The sequence below is a fragment of the Oncorhynchus mykiss genome, chromosome 17 (genome assembly GCF_013265735.2).
Source record: "Oncorhynchus mykiss isolate Arlee chromosome 17, USDA_OmykA_1.1, whole genome shotgun sequence".
NCBI classification, from domain to species: Eukaryota; Metazoa; Chordata; class Actinopteri; order Salmoniformes; family Salmonidae; genus Oncorhynchus; species Oncorhynchus mykiss.
The window spans coordinates 84,467,102-84,488,360 of NC_048581.1; the positions used below are offsets into that span (position 1 = coordinate 84,467,102).

Consider the following 21,259-nt stretch of genomic DNA (forward strand, 5'->3'; position numbering starts at 1 on the left):
CTGTTGAATGTGGCATGGTTTTATTAGTTGTGCCATCTAAAATGGCAATTGAACTGATTCCAGAGGTCGACCCAAAACAACACCGGTGAAGGAGACGTACTCAAAGTGGTCTTCTAGTCTGACTTAATAGCACACCACCCACCGCTCTTGAGTATATTACTCGCTAATGTTCCGACTCTGGATAAAAAAGTTGATGAGCTCAGGGCGATGGTCTCTTTCCAGAGAGACATCAGGGATTGTAACATACTCTGTTTCACAGAATACATGGCTATCTCGGGATATACTGTCTGAGTCAGTCCAGCCAGCTGGGTTCTCAGTTCATCGCACAGACAGGAATAAATATCTCTCTGGGAAGAAGAAGTGCGGGGGTGTATGTTTCATGATTAAGGACTCATGGTGCTATTGTGATAACATACAGGAGCTCATGTCCTTTTTGTTCACCCAAACTAGAATATCTCACAATCAAATGCCGACCGTATTACCTCCCAAGAGAATTCTCTTCGGTTATCGTCACAGCCGTGTATATTCTCCCTCAAGGCGATACCACGACGGCCCTCAAATAACTTCACTTTATGCAAACTGGAAAACACATATCCTGAAGCCGCATGTATTGTAGCTGTGGATTTTAACAAAGCAAATCTTAGGAAATGGCTTTTGAAGTTCCTTCAACACATCGACTGTACTGTAGGACACGCGCTGCTAAAACAATCGACCATTGCTACTCCAACATCCGAGATGCCTACAAGGCCCTCCTTTCGGTACATCTGACCACGACACCATGTTGCTCCTCCCTTCTTATAGGCAGAAACTCAAACAGGAAGTCCTTGTGCTAGGGACTATTCAACACTGGTCTGACCAATCGGAATATTGACGAATATATTGATATGGTGACTGAGTTTATTTGATTTATTTTCCATGAATCTTTATTTAACTAGGCAAGTCAGTTAAGAACAAAGTCTTATTTACAATGACAGCCTACCAGGGATAATTGACATCCACAGCACCCAGGGAAAAATGTCAGTACAGAGGCAAAGTGGAGTCGTATGCAGACAATCACGGACTACAAAGGGAAAACCAGCCACGTGATTCCTGACAAACTAAACACCTTCTTTGCCCGCTTTGAGGATAACACAGTGCCACCGACGCGACCGGCTACCAAGGACTGTGGGCTCTACTTCTCCGTAGCCGACGTAAGTGAGACATTGAACCCCTTTGTAACCCTCGCAAGGACGCCGCATCCTCAGAGCAAACGCAGACCAGCTGGCTGGTGTGTTTACAGACATATTCAATCTCTCCCTAACCCAGTCTGTTGTCCCCACATGCTTTAAGATGGCCACCATTGATCCTGTACCCAAGAAAGCAAAGGTAACTGGACTAAATGACTATCGCCCCGTAGCACTCACTTCTGTCATCATGAAGTGCTTTGAGAGACTAGTTAAGGATCATATCACCTCTACCTTACCTGTCACCCTAGACCCAATTTAATTTGCTTACCGCCCCAATAGATCCACAGACCATGCAATCGCCATCACACTGCATACTGCCCTATCCCATCTGGACAAGAGGAATACCTATGTAAGAATGTTGTTTATTGACTACAGCTCATCATTAAGCTTGAGGCCCTGGGTCTCGACCCTGCCCTGTGCAACTGGGACCTGGACTTCCTGACGGGCTGCACCCAGGTGGTGAGGGTAGGAAACAACATCTCCACTTTGCTGATCCTCCCCATAATGTTGCGTGCTCAGCCCTCTCCTGTACTCCCTGTTCACCTATGACTGCGTGGCCAAGCACGCCTCCAACTCAATCATCAAGTTTGCAGACGACACAACAGTAGTAGGCTTGATTACCAACAATGACGAGACGGCCTACAGGGAGGAGGTGAGGGCTCTGGGAGTGTGGTGCCAGGAAAACAACCTCTCTCTAAAGGTAAAAAAAAAAACAAAGAAGGTGATCGTGGACTTCAGGAAACAGCAGAGGTCGCAGGACCATAATGGAGAATTGCAAGAGTGTTCAAAGCTGTCATCAAGGAAAAGGGTTGCTAGTTTGAAGAATTTCAAATATGAAATATATTTTTATTTGTTTAACACTTTTTTTTGGTTACTACACGATTCCATATGTGTTATTTCATAGTTTTGATGTCTTCACTATTATTTGACAATGTAGAAAATCATACAAATAAACAAAAACTTTGAATGAGTGACTGGTACTGTATATATACAGTATATATCCATACAGTATGAAAAGAATGTTATGAACAGTTTGTTTGTTCATACAATGTTGTTGTTTCTAGAAGTGGATACAACGGCTCCATGACCATACAGTAGGACACACCTCCTGTATGGTCAGTACGCCTGTATCGTGTGCATCCAATGAACAATGTGTAGTAGTAGTAGTAGTATAGTAGTTGTAGTATTATTATGTATCTTCATTATCAACACCATCATTTCTCATTAAATGTTTTTATCCACTGGTCTCCACATTTGAATTGGATAAACGGGATGTACAGATGTAGGATCTTAATTGGATCACTCTTTTATTACTGAGAATTGCAAACATGCAAACTTGTTGAGTATTTGAGGCTTCTAAAGTTCTAAAGTTCGTCATTTCCACTTTGAAAATTCAGACATGATTTGACCCGAAATAAAAATATATCAACCGCCACAAAAACAGCCATTAATTATAATCCACATAATAATTCAAAAATGTTCTTACGGCAGGATTATTTTCCTGCTGTAGCAAACTGGCTCAAATTAAGATCCTACATATGTATGAATCATCATGTCACTATTGGAATGCTAATAAGAGAATGACATTCTGTTATTTGGGAGACTGTTGGGACAAAAGGCATTTAGAGAGGTCTTCATACACTGAAGAACCCATTTAACAGATGATTTCATGTATTTAGATTTTTTTTTTAAACAAGGTTTTTATATCTCCAACTGTAGGATTTTTATTGATTTTATTCCACCCTGATATTTGTACTTATATGACATCTCACCTGTATTATCTCCTGCTACACTTCCTAGTTTGAGCGGTGCTGGGTGTTCTGGGTATTGTAGTGTTTGTGTGTATATGATGTGTTCTGTTGTTGTTGTTGTTGTTGTTGTTGACCCTGCTGCCTGCTCTCCCCTTCTGGAAGCCATCTGATGTCAACGTACGTCTCTGCCTCTCTCCTCTCCTTCAGCACTGTAGCTGTAGCGATATTGTAGCTAGATATACAGAAAACGCACACAGTTGTAACACATGGAACACACTCTGCTAACCTCTGTATATGACCTCGTTCCCTTGTTTCACTATCCCATCACCTTGTCTAATGTTCACCCCACGTTGTTGTTTCCCTACATCCATGTTGACTGTCCCTCTCCCTGGGTCTTCCCTTCGTAACCCTATGCCTCCTCCATCCTGTCTCTCTTTCTGTCTCTGTCTCTCTCTCTCTCTCTCTCTCTCTCTCTCTCTCTCTCTTGCTCTCCCCCGCTCTCTCCCACTCTCTAATTATCTCTCTCGCACTCTCTCTCTGTTCTCTCTCTCTCTTTCCACCTCCCTCCTTGTCACCCTCTCAGGACTTCTTGGGTCAGGTGTTCTGTACTCTGGGGGAGATCGTGGGGTCACCTGCCAGTCGACTGGAGAAACCACTGGGGTGAGTCAGTCTCAGATATCAGCTCTGTTTTTTAACCACTGTTGTCCTAAAGTGGTTCTCAAACCTCTCCTCAGCGACTCTCAGTTGTTTTACAATTTATTTGTGGCCCTAAAGTAGCTTGACGATTAGTTCACAAGTTTGAATCGGGTGTGCTGGTTCTGGAATAGATGGCGTGTGGTTGGGTTTTCCCCGAGGAGCGGTTAGAGAAGCACTATCCTAAAGGAGACTATTACGGTTGACAGGTTGGCCTCTGTCCTGTGGTGCTGAACGCCAGATCTCTGTAGCCTAGTGGTTAGGGCATTGGGCCAGTAACCGAAAGGTTCTGTCCCTGAACGAGGCAGTTAACCCACTGCTCCCTGGGTGCTGTGGATGTCGATTATGATTCATCTCTCTGATTCAGAGGGGTCGGGTTAAATGAGGAAGATGCATTCAGATGTACAACTGACTAGGTAACCCCCATTCCCCCTCTGGTTTCACAGCTGTCCATAGTGCTGAAATCTCAGATCACCTCTATTTGCTTTCTGTTAACTTAACCCTCATGCTACCGACTGGGGCCATTGTGACCCCAGAGGCATAGTTTAGATCATAGCCCAAAGGTGGTTTATTAAATTCAGAACATTTTTCAGGAATTTGTCTACTTGATTTGAACTAATCTAAATCATTGTTTTGTGTTTCTGTATCAAACAACAAACAAATCAATTATACAAGCTGTAAGAAAAGTATTGTGTTTCATTTGATAACAGCCTAACATTTGGTATATTTCATATATTTCTCATCCGGCCAATAACAACTCCTTCTGCCTGTAGTAACATAATAAATAGGAGCTTTATTTGAACGTAGGTTTCTCTGGGGACATAATGACAAGTTACAGGGTGGAAGGGCACCTGTGTGATTTTGAGTGATTTTGACCAGATAGACAGATCGTCTCCTGAGATAATTACACCCCATGAACTCGTCTAAGATGGACTTTTCTACCCACTTATTGTATGACTGTGTACAAAACCAAAAATGACCTTATTTTTTGTGTATATAAAAATCTGCCAATGGTGTACACAGTCTGCCAATGGTGTACACAGTCTGCCAATGGTGTACACAGTCTGCCAATGGTGTACACAGTCTGCCAATGGTGTACACAGTCTGCCAATTGTGTACACAGTCTGCCAATGGTGTACACAGTCTACCAATGGTGTACACAGTCTGACAATGGTGTACACAGTCTGCCAAAGGTGTACACAGTCTGACAATGGTGTACACAGTCTGACAATGGTGTACACAGTGTGACAATGGTGTACACAGTCTGCCAATGGTGTACACAGTCTGACAATGGTGTACACAGTCTGCCAATGGTGTACACAGTCTGCCAATGGTGTACACAGTCTGACAATGGTGTACACAGTCTGCCAATGGTGTACGCAGTCTGCCAATGGTTTACACAGTCTGACAATGATGTACACAGTCTGACAATGGTGTACACAGTCTGCCAATGGTGTACACAGTCTGCCAATGGTGTAAAAACCGGATAGAACTGCAATACAGAACTCGGATACACTATGAATCTACACAGAGAGCTGTATCAGTCTGTGTACTTCAACAAGTGGTTCTTCTAGGGAAAATCTCAAAAAGGGTTTTATTTGCAACCATGTTTCTCTGAAGACATAGTTAGAACTGTAAAACAGAAACGGGCTGCCCTCTGAATGGACACCTAGCGCTGGAGTGGAATGTATTCTCAGAAAAATTGGGAAATTTTATATAAATACCAGAATTCCCATACTATCCTCCAATATTCTATGTGCAATCCTCAACAATGAAGTCCTCCATTAACATCCTGAACTGCCCTGGAGACACCAGAGCATCAAGGTGCAGTGGACTCTGCCAATCATTTCATATACAGAGCAAAATCAACAACTAAATGCAGTTTGAGCTAATTCTGTAGTGATCAACGGGACCTCTAGAGTTAACCATCCCTGTGATCTGATGACTCGTATGTCTGTCATTTAACAATGAGGTAAGGTATGGACGGAGGTTTGCACTAGAGGGCTTTATCAACAAAAAGACAGCAGTGTGTGGTTTACTCCAGTAAAGTCTCATTTCTGACATGTTCTGATGAAACCATGTTGACAGAAGAGGGAGAGAAACACAGGAAAAGGAAGGAGAAAAAAAGATGACTAAAAATAAAAGAAGGGGAAAGGGAAGTAGAAGGAGAGAGAAAGAACGATAAATAAATCAATTGGACTTGTTCCGACTGATGTATAATTATTGTCATTTGAGAACAGGGTGAGGCACTGAACCAGAATTACTACAATTACTCTGCTGCTAAACGGCTGGTGTACAACCATGGGGTGTAGAGGACAGAGGGATGAGTTTTAGGTTGTAGGGGATGAAGAGGAGAGGGATGAGTTTAACGTTGTAGGGGATGAAGAGGAGAGGTATGAGTTTTAGGTTTAGGGGATGAAGAGGGGAGAGAGATGAGTTTTAGGTTGTAGGGGATGAAGAGGAGAGAGGGATGAGTTTTAGGTTTAGGGGATGAAGAGGAGAGAGGGATGAGTTTTAGGTTTAGGGGATGAAGAGGAGAAGGATGAGTTTTAGGTTTAGGGGATGAAGAGGAGAGGGATGAGTTTTAGGTTTAGGGGATGAAGAGGAGAAGGATGAGTTTTAGGTTTAGGGGATGAAGAGGAGAGGGATGAGTTTTAGGTTTAGGGGATGAAGAGGAGAAGGATGAGTTTTAGGTTTAGGGGATGAAGAGGAGAAGGATGAGTTTTAGGTTTAGGGGATGAAGAGGAGAGGGATGAGTTTTAGGTTTAGGGGATGAAGAGGAGAAGGATGAGTTTTAGGTTTAGGGGATGAAGAGGAGAGGGATGAGTTTTAGGTTTAGGGGATGAAGAGGAGAAGGATGAGTTTTAGGTTGTAGGGGATGAAGAGGAGAAGGATGAGTTTTAGGTTTAGGGGATGAAGAGGAGAGGGATGAGTTTAATGTTGTAGGGGATGAAGAGGAGAAGGATGAGTTTTAGGTTTAGGGGATGAAGAGGAGAAGGATGAGTTTTAGGTTGTAGGGGATGAAGAGGAGAAGGATGAGTTTTAGGTTTAGGGGATGAAGAGGAGAAGGATGAGTTTTAGGTTGTAGGGGATGAAGAGCAGAAGGATGAGTTTAACGTTGTAGGGGATGAAGAGGAGAAGGATGAGTTTTAGGTTTAGGGGATGAAGAGGAGAAGGATGAGTTTTAGGTTTAGGGGATGAAGAGGAGAGGGATGAGTTTAACGTTGTAGGGGATGAAGAGGAGAAGGATGAGTTTTAGGTTTAGGGGATGAAGAGGAGAGGGATGAGTTTTAGGTTGTCGGGGATGAAGAGGAGAAGGATGAGTTTTAGGTTTAGGGGATGAAGAGGAGAGGGATGAGTTTTAGGTTTAGGGGATGAAGAGGAGAGGGATGAGTTTTAGGTTGTCGGGATGAAGAGGGGAGAGAGATGAGATTACGTCCCGTTTTGAGGATAACACAGTGCCACCAACGTGGCTGACGTGAGTAAGATATTTAAGTATGTTAACCCTCGCAAGGCTGCCGGCCCAGACGGAATCCCTAGCCGCGTCCATAGAGCATGCGCAGACCAGCTGGCTGGAGTGTTTACGGACATTTGCATCAAGATGTCTACCATTGTTCCTGTACCCAAGAAAGCAAAAGGTAACTGAACTAAATGACTATCACCCCGTAGCACTTTGAGAGGCTATTTAAGGATCATATCACCTCTACCTTACCTGACACCCTAGACCCACTTCAATTTGCTTACTGCCCCAATAGATCCACAGACCATGCAATCGCCACCACACTGCACACTGCCCTGTCTCATCTGGACAAGAGGCATGCATATGTAAGAATGCTGTTCATTGACTATAGCTCAGCATTCAACATCATAGTACCCTCCAAGCTCGTCATTAAGCTCGAGCCTTGGGTCTGAACTGCCCTGTGCAACTGGGTCCTGGACTTCCTGACGGGCCGCCCCCAGGTGGTGAAGGTAGGAAACAACACGTCTACTTTATCCTATCCTCAACACAGGAGCGCCACAAGGGTGCGTTCTCAGCCCTCTCCTGTACTCCCTGTTCACCCACAACTGCGTGGCCACGCATGCCTCCCACTCAGTCATCAATTTTGCAGATGACACAACAGTAGTAGGCCTGATTACCAACAATGACGAGACAGCTTACAAGGAGGAGGTGAGGGCCCTGGGAGAGTGGTGCACAGAAAATAGCCTCTCACTCAACGTCAACAAAATGAAGGAGCTGATCGTGCACTTCAGGAAACAGCAGAGGGAGCACGCCACTATCCACATCGACGGGACTACAGTGGAGAAGGTGACAAGCTTCAAGTTTCCTGCCATACACATCACTGACGATCTGAAATGGTTCACCCACACAGACAGTGTGGTGAAGAAGGTGCAACAACGCCTCCTCAGGAGGCTGAAGAAATTTGTCTTGGCACCTTTAACCCCCACAAGCTTTTACAGATGAGCAATTGAGCTGTATCACTGACTGGTATGGCAACTACACCGCCCACATATCACCGGGGGCAAACTACCTGCCTTCCGGGACACCTACAGCACCCGATGTCACAGGAAGGCCAAAAAGATAATCAAAGACATCAACCACCCGAGCCACTGCCTGTTCACCCTGCTACCATCCAGAAGGTGAGGTCAGTACCGGTGCATCAAAGCTGGGACATAGAGACTGAAGAACAGCTTCTATCTCAAGGCCATCAGACTGTTAAATAGCCATCACTAGCCCACTTCCACCCGGTTACTCAACCCTGCACCTTAGAGGCTGCTGCCCTATTTACATAAGACTTGGAATCACTGGCCACTTTAATAATGGAACACTAGTCACTTTAATAATGGAACCGTAGTCACTTTAATAATGTTTACATACTGCTTTAGTCATCTCATATATATATACTGTATTCTATTCTACTGTATTCTAGTCAATGCCACTCTGCTGAAGAGGATGAATTAGGGGCTGAAGAGGATGAATGAGGGGCTGAGGAGTCTGAATGAGGGGCTGAGGAGTCGGAATGAGGGGCTGAAGAAGATGAATGAGGGGCTGAAGAGGATGAATGAGGGGCTGAGGAGTCTGAATGAGGGGCTGAGGAGTCGGAATGAGGGGCTGAGGAGTCGAAATGAGGGGCTGAAGAAGATGAATGAGGGGCTGAGGAGTCTGAATGAGGGGCTGAGGAGTCTGAATGAGGGGCTGAAGAGGATGAATGAGGGGCTGAAGAGGATGAATGAGGGGCTGAAGAAGATGAATGAGGGGCTGAAGAGGATGAATGAGGGGCTGAAGAGGATGAATGAGGGGCTGAAGAAGATGAATGAGGGGCTGAAGAGGATGAATGAGGGGCTGAAGAGGATGAATGAGGGGCTGAAGAGGATGAATGAGGGGCTGAGGAGTCTGAATGAGGGGCTGAAGATGATGAATGAGGTGCTGAGGAGTCTGAATGAGGGGCTGAGGAGTCTGAATGAGGGGCTGAAGAGGATGAATGAGGGGCTGAGGAGTCTGAATGAGGGGCTGAAGAGTCTGAATGAGGGGCTGAGGAGTCTGAATGAGGGGCTGAAGAGGATGAATGAGGGGCTGAGGAGTCTGAATGAGGGGCTGAAGAGGATGAATGAGGGGCTGAAGAGGATGAATGAGGGGCTGAGGAGTCTGAATGAGGGGCTGAAGATGATGAATGAGGTGCTGAGGAGTCTGAATGAGGGGCTGAAGAGGATGAATGAGGGGCTGAGGAGTCTGAATGAGGGGCTGAAGAGGAAGAATGAGGGGCTGAGGAGTCTGAATGAAGGGCTGAAGAGGATGAATGAGGGGCTGAGGAGTCTGAATGAGGGGCTGAAGAGGATGAATGAGGGGCTGAGGAGTCTGAATGAGGGGCTGAAGAGGATGAATGAGGGGCTGAGGAGTCTGAATGAGGGGCTGAGGAGTCGGAATGAGGGGCTGAAGAAGATGAATGAGGGGCTGAAGAGGATGAATGAGGGGCTGAGGAGTCTGAATGAGGGGCTGAAGATGATGAATGAGGGGCTGAGGAGTCTGAATGAGGGGCTGAAGAGGATGAATGAGGGGCTGAGGAGTCTGAATGAGGGGCTGAAGAGGATGAATGAGGGGCTGAGGAGTCTGAATGAGGGGCTGAAGAGGATGAATGAGGGGGTGAGGAGTCTGAATGAGGGGCTGAAGAGGATGAATGAGGGGCTGAGGAGTCTGAATGAGGGGCTGAAGAGTCTGAATGAGGGGCTGAGGAGTCTGAATGAGGGGCTGAAGAGGATGAATGAGGGGCTGAGGAGTCTGAATGAGGGGCTGAGGAGTCTGAATGAGGGGCTGAAGAGTCTGAATGAGGGGCTGAGGAGTCTGAATGAGGGGCTGAAGAGGATGATAAATGAAGGAAGTGAGTAGGAGTGGTGTGTTTATTGTGTTGGAGTGTGATGGACCTGACAGAGGGGATAGAAGTGCGTCACAGGGGTGAAAGTGGTGGTCGTGGGACTGTGTCTGTTTACTCCATGATTAAAGCACAACACTGCCTGTTTACCCTTACGGCCGGTACACAGGGTGCTTTATTACAGCAGACATGGACTGATCATGGAGGGAGCTGCAGGCATCTAGAAGGAAGATCTGTACTGTAGATCATGTTGTTGAGGATTAATGAGCTTTGAGCTGATATCCAACTGTCTGGGCTGTGTGTGGGTGTATTTGCCACCCGTAGGGCGACGGCATGGAAGGATCATCTAACACACAGAATGCTGTATGGTGCAGGTATCACCTGGCTCCGCCCAGACGCTATGCCACGCCCACGGATGTCACTTTCTTCTTCACAATGAGTCTGGATACATTCCAGACCCTTCACTGAGTGCAAACACATTTAGGACTGTCTGATTGGTTCTGAAACCAATGGGTTGGGCCAGAGTCGGGACACACGTGGTACTTTGAAAATGTGCCATTAGCTTTGATACGCTGATTGGTTATAAACGATCCAATCGCTGATGACTTTGTTTTGTACAACGCCCCAGTGGGGGGCCACTGGTCATAGATGTCAAGAGGTCTGAATAGTAGTGGGAGAGGCTGTGTGAGTAGTAGTGGGAGAGGCTGTGTGAGTAGTAGTGGGAGAGGCTGTGTGAGTAGTAGTGGGAGAGGCTGTGTGAGTAGTAGTGGGAGAGGCTGTGTGAATAGTAGTGGGAGAGGCTGTGTGAGTAGTAGTGGGAGAGGCTGTGTGAGTAGTAGTGGGAGAGGCTGTGTGAGTAGTAGTGGGAGAGGCTGTGTGAGTAGTAGTGGGAGAGGCTGTGTGAGTAGTAGTGGGAGAGGCTGTGTGAGTAGTAGTGGGAGAGGCTGTGACAAACGGTCTCTCAATTCAATTCAATTCAAGAGGCTTTATTGGCATGGGAAACATGTGTTAACATTGCCAAAGCAAGTGAGGTAGATATTATACAAAAGTGAAATAAACAATAAAAATGAACAGTAAACATTACACATACAGAAGTTTCAAAACAATAAAGACATTACAAATGTCATATTATACATACATATATATATATATATATATATACAGTGTTGTAACAATGTACAAATGGTTCAAGTACACAAGGGAAAATAAATAAACATAAATATAGGTTGTATTTACAATGGTGTTTGTTCTTCACTGGTTGCCCTTTTCTCGTGGCAACAGGTGACACATCTTGCTGCTGTGATGGCACACTGTGGAATTTCACCCAGTAGATATGGGAGTTTATCAAAATTGGATTTGTTTTCAAATTCTTTGTGGATCTGTGTAATCTGAGGGAAATGTGTCTCTCTAATATGGTCATACATTGGGCAGGAGGTTAGGAAGTGCAGCTCAGTTTCCACCTCATTTTGTGGGCCTCTCTCCCTCTCTCTCTCTCTCTCGCTCTCTTTCTCTTTCTCTCACACACACTCATGCATGTACACACACACAAGCACACACACACACATTCACAAATTCTCCCATACGCACACACACATGTTGGAGAATCACACAAGTGCTCTCTAGCTGTCTCAAGCACACACACACACATGTTGTTTTATCAGTGCCTGCCCTCACCTAATATAGAAAAAGCCTGTGTGTATTTTGGTTCTCCTCTCCTCTCTCTCATGTAATTGTACTACTGGCTTTAATCTCATTTAATTAGGAAGCTGTCATTGTCTTGCTGGAAGGTAGTGAGGGAGGGAGGGAGGGAGGGAGGGAGGGAGGGAGGGAGGGAGGGAGGGAGGGAGGGAGGGAGGGAGGGAGGGAGGGAGGGAGGGAGGGAGGGAGGGAGGGAGAGAACAGTAGGGATATGTGGGCAAAGAAGTAGAAGTAGAAGAAGAAGTAGAAGAAGTAGAAGAAGAACAAGAAGAACAAGAACAAGAAGAACAAGAACAAGAACAAGAACAAGTAGAAGAACAAGAAGAACAAGAACAAGAAGAAGAAGAAGTAGAAGAAGAACAAGAAGAACAAGAACAAGAAGAACAAGAACAAGAACAAGAACAAGTAGAAGAACAAGAAGAACAAGAACAAGAAGAAGAAGAAGTAGAAGAAGAACAAGAAGAAGAAGAAGTAAAAGAAGTAGAAGAACAAGAACAAAAAGTAGTAGAAGAAGAAGAAGTAGAAGAAGTAGAACAAGAAGAAGAAGAACAAGAATAAGTAATATAAGAAGAAGAGTTAGAAGGACAAGTAGAAGAAGTAGAACAAGTAGAAGAAGAACAAGAAGAAGAAGAAGAAGAAGAAGAATAAGTAATATAAGAAGAAGAGTTAGAAGGACAAGTAGAAGAAGTAGAACAAGTAGAAGAAGAACAAGAAGAAGAAGAAGAAGAAGAACAAGAATAAGTAATATAAGAAGAAGAGTTAGAAGGACAAGTAGAAGAAGTAGAACAAGAAGAAGTTGAACAAGAAGAAGAAGAAGAAGCTTGTGTGAGGAGGGCAGCCATTTGACAAGAGGTGGTGAGGTGGTGTTTGTGTGTTTGTCTGAAAAGAGAGCGTGCTGTTTTATACCTTGATTTATTTCTGTTCCACTTCTATTGTCAAGGGCCTCTCCTTGTGTCTGGAGAGAGGAGACTCAGAGACTAGCTGGTAATTATTACAGAACAGTAATGAATGCATGATGAGCGTATCTGCCCCAAGGACTCTTCCTGACGTTATTTATTAATTAAACCATATTCTTTAGTGGTTATATTGTAATTATTTCTTAATGACATTATATTGTTAAGTTACAAGTGACACTCCTACTGCTCACAAGTGACACGCCTACTGACTAATGACCCAGCTACAGCTTTAATTGGTTGAACAGTGATTTGTGATTAGCCTTTATTCAACCAAAACCTGTATTTGGAAGTTTCTGGGTAAGGCAATAGAATGTTTGTGCCGTGAGGAAGTAGGTCATGACTGAAATCCAGAGATTCAGGACCAAGTGTAGAAACACTTACACCAACAGTATTTCTAACCTTTTGGAGGGAGAGATATATAGATTGAGTGCGAGAGAGAGAGAGAGACAAAGAGAGACAAGGAGAGAGAGAGAGACAAAGAGAGACAAAGAGAGACAAGGAGAGAGAGAGACAAAGAGAGACAAGGAGAGAGAGAGAGACAAAGAGAGACAAGGAGAGAGAGAGAGACAAAGAGAGACAAGGAGAGCGAGAGAGACAAAGAGAGACAAAGAGAGACAAGGAGAGAGAGAGACAAAGAGAGACAAGGAGAGAGAGAGAGACAAAGAGAGACAAGGAGAGCGAGAGAGACAAAGAGAGACAAAGAGAGACAAAGAGAGACAAGGAGAGAGAGAGAGAGAGAGAGAGAGAGAGAGAGAGGGAGAGAGAGAGAGACAAAGAGAGACAAGGAGAGAGAGAGAGACAAGGAGAGACAAGGAGAGAGAGAGAGAGAGAGACAAAGAGAGACAAGGAGAGAGAGAGAGACAAGGAGAGAGAGAGAGACAAAGAGAGACAAGGAGAGAGAGAGAGACAAGGAGAGAGAGAGAGACAAAGAGAGACAAGGAGAGAGAGAGAGAAAGAAAGAGAGAGAGACAGACACAACTAAATACCCCTGTGTAGGGAGGAGAAATAAAGAAAAAAGAGAGGGAGGGGGGAAGAGAGAGATGTACATCAACAAAAGGCATTCGTTTCATCTCAACATCAAACTCTCTGCTCTGTTGCTGTTCTGGATATTACTCCCCGTACAGTCTTGCTTGGATGCATATTTTATTGAGGAGAATATATCCTCTCTGCCTATTTTTACATAACCACTGAGATAAATAACCTGTGTCCCTATTTCCTACATAGTACACTGTCTTTTTCTCAGAGCCTAATCAAAAGTAATGCACAAGGTGTGTGGAATAGGGTACAATTTGGGACCGAGCCATATAGTTCAACCAGGCAGAGACAGACTGGGTGGTTGGAGTCCTAGAGGGCCAGTATGGTGGAGACAGGTTGGACCGAGCCATATAGTTCAACCAGACAGAGACAGATTGGGTGGTTGGAGTCCTAGAGGGCCAGTGTGGTGGAGACAGGTTGGACCGAGCCATATAGTTCAACCAGACAGAGACAGACTGGGTGGTTGGAGTCCTAGAGGGCCAGTGTGGTGGAGACAGGTTGGACCGAGCCATATAGTTCAACCAGGCAGAGACAGACTGGGTGGTTGGAGTCCTAGAGGGCCAGTATGGTGGAGACAGGTTGGACCGAGCCATATAGTTCAACCAGATAGAGACAGATTGGGTGGTTGGAGTCCTAGAGGGCCAGTGTGGTGGAGAAAGGTTGGACCGAGCCATATAGTTCAACCAGACAGAGAAAGACTGGGTGGTTGGAGTCCTAGAGGGCCTGTGTGGTGGAGACAGGTTGGACCGAGCCATATAGTTCAACCAGACAGAGACAGATTGGGTGGTTGGAGTCCTAGAGGGCCAGTGTGGTGGAGACAGGTTGGACCGAGCCATATAGTTCAACCAGATAGAGACAGACTGGGTGGTTGGAGTCCTAGAGGGCCAGTGTGGTGGAGACAGGTTGGAACGAGCCATATAGTTCAACCAGACAGAGACAGACTGGGTGGTTGGAGTCCTAGAGGGCCAGTGTGGTGGAGACAAACTGGGTGGTTGGAGTCCTAGAGGGCCAGTGTGGTGGAGACAGGTTGGACCGAGCCATATAGTTCAACCAGACAGAGACAGACTGGGTGGTTGGAGTCCTAGAGGGCCAGTGTGGTGGAGACAGGTTGGACCGAGCCATATAGTTCAACCAGACAGAGACAGATTGGGTGGTTGGAGTCCTAGAGGGCCAGTATGGTGGAGACAGGTTGGAACGAGCCATAGAGTTCAACCAGATAGAGACAGACTGGGTGGTTGGAGTCCTAGAGTGCCAGTGTGGTGGAGACAGGTTGGACCGAGCCATATATTTCAACCAGATAGAGACAGACTGGGTGGTTGGAGTCCTAGAGGGCCAGTGTGGTGGAGACAGGTTGGACCGAGCCATATAGTTCAACCAGACAGAGACAGACTGGGTGGTTGGAGTCCTAGAGAGCCAGTGTGGTGGAGACAGACTGGGTGGTTGGAGTCCTAGAGGGCCAGTGTGGTGGAGACAGACTGGGTGGTTGGAGTCCTAGAGGGCCAGTGTGGTGGAGACAGACTGGGTGGTTGGAGTCCTAGAGGGCCAGTGTGGTGGAGACAGGTTGGAACGAGCCATAGAGTTCAACCAGATAGAGACAGACTGGGTGGTTGGAGTCCTAGAGTGCCAGTGTGGTGGAGACAGGTTGGACCGAGCCATATATTTCAACCAGATAGAGACAGACTGGGTGGTTGGAGTCCTAGAGGGCCAGTGTGGTGGAGACAGGTTGGACCGAGCCATATAGTTCAACCAGACAGAGACAGACTGGGTGGTTGGAGTCCTAGAGAGCCAGTGTGGTGGAGACAGACTGGGTGGTTGGAGTCCTAGAGGGCCAGTGTGGTGGAGACAGACTGGGTGGTTGGAGTCCTAGAGGGCCAGTGTGGTGGAGACAGGTTGGACCGAGCCATATAGTTCAACCAGACAGAGACAGACTGGGTGGTTGGAGTCCTAGAGGGCCAGTGTGGTGGAGACAGACTGGGTGGTTGGAGTCCTAGAGGGCCAGTGTGGTGGACAGACTGGGTGGTTGGAGTCCTAGAGGGCCAGTGTGGTGGAGACAGAATGGGTGGTTGGAGTCCTAGAGGGCCAGTGTGGTGGAGACAGACTGGGTGGTTGGAGTCCTAGAGGGCCAGTGTGGTGGAGACAGGTTGGACCGAGCCATATAGTTCAACCAGACAGAGACAGACTGGGTGGTTGGAGTCCTAGAGGGCCAGTGTGGTGGAGACAGACTGGGTGGTTGGAGTCCTAGAGGGCCAGTGTGGTGGACAGACTGGGTGGTTGGAGTCCTAGAGGGCCAGTGTGGTGGAGACAGAATGGGTGGTTGGAGTCCTAGAGGGCCAGTGTGGTGGAGACAGACTGGGTGGTTGGAGTCCTAGAGGGCCAGTGTGGTGGAGACAGACTGGGTGGTTGGAGTCCTAGAGGGCCAGGGTGGTTGGAGTCCTAGAGGGCCAGTGTGGTGGAGACAGACTGGGTGGTTGGAGTCCTAGAGGGCCAGTGTGGTGGAGACAGACTGGGTGGTTGGAGTCCTAGAGGGCCAGGGTGGTTGGAGTCCTAGAGGGCCAGTGTGGTGTAGACAGACTGGGTGGTTGGAGTCCTAGAGGGCCAGTTTGGTGGAGACAGACTGGGTGGTTGGAGTCCTAGAGGGCCAGTGTGGTGGAGACAGACTGGGTGGTTGGAGTCCTAGAGGGCCAGTGTGGTGGAGACAGACTGGGTGGTTGGAGTCCTAGAGGGCCAGTGTGGTGGAGACAGACTGGGTGGTTGGAGTCCTAGAGGGCCAGTGTGGTGGAGACAGACTGGGTGGTTGGAGTCCTAGAGGGCCAGTGTGGTGGAGACAGACTGGGTGGTTGGAGTCCTAGAGGGCCAGTGTGGTGGAGACAGACTGGGTGGTTGGAGTCCTAGAGGGCCAGGGTGGTTGGAGTCCTAGAGGGCCAGTTTGGTGGAGACAGGTTGGTTGGTTGGAGTCCTAGAGGGCCAGTGTGGTGGAGACAGACTGGGTGGTTGGAGTCCTAGAGGGCCAGTGTGGTGGGGACAGACTGGGTGGTTGGAGTCCTAGAGGGCCAGTGTGGTGGAGACAGACTTGGTGGTTGGAGTCCTAGAGGGCCAGTGTGGTGGAGACAGACTGGGTGGTTGGAGTCCTAGAGGGCCAGTGTGGTGGGGACAGACTGGGTGGTTGGAGTCCTAGAGGGCCAGTGTGGTGGGGACAGGTTGGACCCTGATCAATCCAAAACCTGTTGATGGAAAGTCCAACAATGAAATTATTTTTTTTGGGGGGGGGGTAGATTCATATATTTTGTTCTTGTCCTTGAGATTCTATCCGACTAACAAATTGCCTCCCTACATACAACTTCCTTGGAGAATCGCTCATTTCACAGTTGTTTTCGTCCTATATCCACTTCCACCTGGTGTTGGTGTTTGATTGAATAGCATCTTTAATATTTTCCTCCAGAACGACACCAGTGTTGTTTTCTCTTACTCTGCGCTCCCTGCCTGAAAAATAATGACTATGATGTTGGGTTGTTGGTTGTTAGGGGGCGGCAGGCAGATGTAATTTGGCAGTTTAGTTGCTAGGTAATTTGAATTAGGCTGCATATGCAGGGAGGGAGGGACAGACAGACAGACAGACAGGGGGAGAGACAGACGGACGGACGGACAGACAGACAGACGACTGACTACATTAACTGGTTAATTAAGAGGTGACGCTGGATATGATCCAGTTTAGCAGACACCTACTACTCTGTGCTATCACATTGCACCTTGAAAAACAAACTGTTTTTGTAAGCAAAGAATGAGCTTTTAAAGAGTGTGTACTACAGAGTGTGTACTAAGGAGTGTGTACTAAAGAGTGTGTACTAAAGAGTGTGTACTAAAGAGTGTGTACTAGAGAGTGTGTACTAAAGAGTGTGTACTAAAGAGTTTGTACTGAAGACTGTGTAGTAGAGAGTGTGTACTAAAGAGTGTGTACTAGAGAGTGTGTACTAGAGAGTGTGTACTAAAGAGTGTGTACTAGAGAGTGTGTACTAGAGAGTGTGTACTAAAGAGTGTGTACTAGAGAGTGTGTACTAGAAAGTGTGTACTAGAGAGTGTGTACTAGAGAGTGTGTACTAGAGAGTGTGTACTAGAGAAGACGTATCTGACACTTAAAGTCATCTCTCATCTGTTACTACATTGTTACATTGTGGCGGACAGTGTTAGATTAGCATAACATAACTTGAATGTAGGTTGCTCACAAACAGCCCATGTTCTATAAGGTACTTCCTGTCCTAGGAAAATGGGTCTTACCTTAGGTTGCATGAAGGATAGTGTTGGTTGATTCAGTAGGTGTCACAGCTATTGTATAGAGGTTTCGTGGAATGTCAAATCAAATCAAATCACATTTTATTTGTCACATACGACAGGTGTACCGTGAAACGCTAACTTACAAGCCCTTAACCCTTAACCAACAATACAGTTACTTTACTAAATCTAGCTGTGACTTTGTTATCATAACAAAATGGCTTAGAGTGCTATTAGCTTAAGCCTAATAGGACATATATTGTATTAGGTACTGAGAGGAGAGGAGAGGAGAGGAGAGGAGAGGAGAGGAGAGGAGAGGAGAGGAGAGGAGAGGAGAAAGGGTGAGGAGAGGAGATTGATAGGATAGAGGTGAAAAGAGGAGAGGCACCAAGGCAAGAGGAGAATGAGAGATGGGTAAAGGAGGAGGAGGAGGAAGAGGAGGAGAGGGTGAGAAGAAGTTTTGGCATGGTTGGTTATAGTGAGTGTGTCCTTTACAGGTTATGTGCTCTGTCAGTAGTGATTAGTGAAAGCGTTGCAGAATGTTCTGGGAATATGAATAGAACCATATGAAACATGAACTGAACCATGTGAAACATGAACAGAACCATATGAAACATGAACAGAACCATGTGAAACGTGAACAGAACCATATGAAACATGAACAGAACCATGTGAAACATGAACATAACCATATGAAACATGAACAGAACCATGTGGAACATGAATAGAACCATATAACACATGAATAGAAACATATGAAACATGAATAGAACCATGTGAAACATGAACAGAACCATATGAAACATGAACAAAACCATATGAAACATGAATAGAACCATATGAAACATGAACAGAACCATGTGAAACATGAACAGAACCATATGAAACATGAATAGAACCATATGAAACATGAACAGATCCATGTGAAACATGAACAGAACCATATGAAACATGAACATAACCATGTGGAACATGAATAGAACCATATAACACATGAACAGAACCATATAACAAATGAACATAACCATGTGAAACATGAACAGAACCATGTGGAACATGAATAGAATCATATAACACATGAATAGAACCATATGAAACATGAATAGAATCATATAACACATGAATAGAACCACATGAAACATGAATAGAACCATGTGAAACATGAATAGAACCATATAACACATGAACAGAACCATGTGAAACATGAATAGAACCATATAACACATGAACAGAACCATGTGAAACATGAATAGGACCATAGAATGAGATGACTAGAACAGAGAACAGAGAAGTCCTGCTGGTTCTCACAATGACAGACCCACAGAGATGAAGTGGTGGAAGTGTCACGAGGTTGCTGGGTGAACTATGACACGCTGGCGTGAAGACGTGCGTTAACTCCCTGAATGAATATCTTAGGCTTTAGCTCAGCTGTCTAAGACTGGCCCATTTGACACTGCATGCCTGTACAGTACGTGACGTTTTATGTTACAGAAACAGGTCACCTTTATAGGCTGTTTAACAAACGATACCCTGTCCGCTAACAGCCAGTCTATCTGTGGGTAACAGGGTTGACGCGTTGTACTCCACGTGTTCAGTTTTCCACCTCAAAACACCTGAAAATGGCCTGCAGAACCAGCTGACTTGCTACTCCTCTGTGGTAGTAGATATCAGCTATTAGACCGTCAATGTTTATTTTTAAAAACAGATCTGAAAGGAATAGTTCTATTAAAGTCAGGGCTCTGTTCACATAACAGGGTTTGACCTTAAAATGAAGGACAGATGAAAGTGAATCACTAAATCACAGAAAGTTGTGATTTTTACGTTGATGATGTTGGTTAAAATCTTCCTAGAAGTGACACAGGGTTGACAGAGGAGACAAGCCTTTAATCACATACCCTTGTTTTATTTATTTAATTGTCCATGTGCTCTATATTAAATGGAACTTCATTTAATATGACAGAAGGTGAACAATTCCTTCTTAAAATAACAAAGGGATACAAAAGGCATTCGTTGAATAGACGTTCTACTGTGAGTGATCACCTTTCTCCTTTCTGCATATTATTCAACTACCAAAGAGATTCAATTGGAAAATTATGATTATTATGAAAACGATTTTCTCACAAAAAAAAACAAAAAAAAATGAAATAGTTTTTGACTGAGAGATCATTGTGTGCGACTGATCTCTGTGTAAAAAAAAAGGTTTTGGAACTGCAGAAGCATTCAAATATTCCACTTTATTCCGCTGAAAAGGTCCTGAAACTCAGAGATTGTTCTCTAACTTTTGTTCTTCAACAGAAAACTGTTTCAGAGAAAGGTATTTGTAACTGAAGAAAGCTCTGTTCTTTGACTTCTCCCTCTCTCCATTTTCTCCACTAACTACTTTACACATATATACACATATATATATAGCTTGGTGTGATGGTAGGGTTATATATATATAGGTTGGTGTGATGGTAGGGTTATATATGTATATATAGGTTGGTGTGACGGTAGGATTATATATATAACCCTACCATCACACCAAGCTATATATATATATATATATATATATATATATATATATATGTAACCCTACCATCACACCAATCTATGTATGTATATATATATATATAGTTCTTTGCAACCTGTGAAGCTCTGGTGAACTCCATGCCCAAGAGGGTTAAGGCAGTGCTGGAAAATGATGATGGCCACACAAAATATTGACACTTTGGGCCCAATTTGGACATTTTCACTTAGGGGTGTACTCACTTTTGTTGCCAGCGGTTTAAACATTAATGGCTGTGTGTTGAGTTATTTTGAGGGGACAGCAAATGTACACTGTTATACATGCTGTACACTCACTACTTTACATTGTAGCAAAGTGTCATTTCTTCAGTGGTGTCACATGAAAAGATATACTCAAATATTTACAAAAATGTGAGGGGTGTACTCACTTTTGTGATATACTGTATATATATATATAACCCTACCGTCACACCAAGCTATAATATATATATATATATAGTATATAGTGCCTTGCGAAAGTATTCGGCCCCCTTGAACTTTGCGACCTTTTGCCACATTTCAGAAATCAAACATAAAGATATAAAACTGTATTTTTTGTGAAGAATCAACAACAAGTGGGACACAATCATGAAGTGGAACGACATTTATTGGATATTTCAAACTTTTTTAACAAATCAAAAACTGAAAAATTGGGCGTGCAAAATTATTCAGCCCTATTACTTTCAGTGCAGCAAACTCTCTCCAGAAGTTCAGTGAGGATCTCT

At 45.1% G+C, this 21,259-nt stretch overlaps 2 protein-coding genes across 5 annotated transcripts in view; both read left to right on the forward strand.

The window, feature by feature from the left end:
• The window catches only part of LOC110493280 (copine-5), a 305,250-nt gene that overhangs the window by 87,313 nt on the left and 196,678 nt on the right, over window positions 1-21,259 (forward strand). The window contains exon 7 of the mRNA XM_036950811.1: window positions 3,561-3,637. Within this exon, the coding sequence (XP_036806706.1) occupies window positions 3,561-3,637 (77 nt within the window). The remainder of the gene's footprint in view (window positions 1-3,560; window positions 3,638-21,259) is intronic.
• On the forward strand, window positions 13,648-16,389 carry LOC118940500. Of its 4 annotated transcripts, none has more exons than XR_005037090.1 (5): window positions 13,648-14,140; window positions 14,179-15,284; window positions 15,528-15,613; window positions 15,652-15,864; window positions 15,903-16,389. XR_005037090.1 is itself a non-coding variant. In XM_036950819.1 (5 exons), exons 1-2 carry the CDS (start codon window positions 13,949-13,951, stop codon window positions 15,174-15,176), a joined length of 1,104 nt encoding a protein of 367 aa, XP_036806714.1. In that variant the 5' UTR covers window positions 13,648-13,948; the 3' UTR covers window positions 15,177-15,284; window positions 15,404-15,613; window positions 15,652-15,864; window positions 15,903-16,389. The 4 variants fall into 4 exon arrangements, 3 of the variants coding, with proteins under 3 accessions (XP_036806714.1, XP_036806713.1, XP_036806715.1); XM_036950819.1 differs by having other exon boundaries at window positions 13,648-14,626; window positions 14,751-15,284; window positions 15,404-15,613; XM_036950818.1 differs by having other exon boundaries at window positions 13,648-14,626; window positions 14,751-15,284.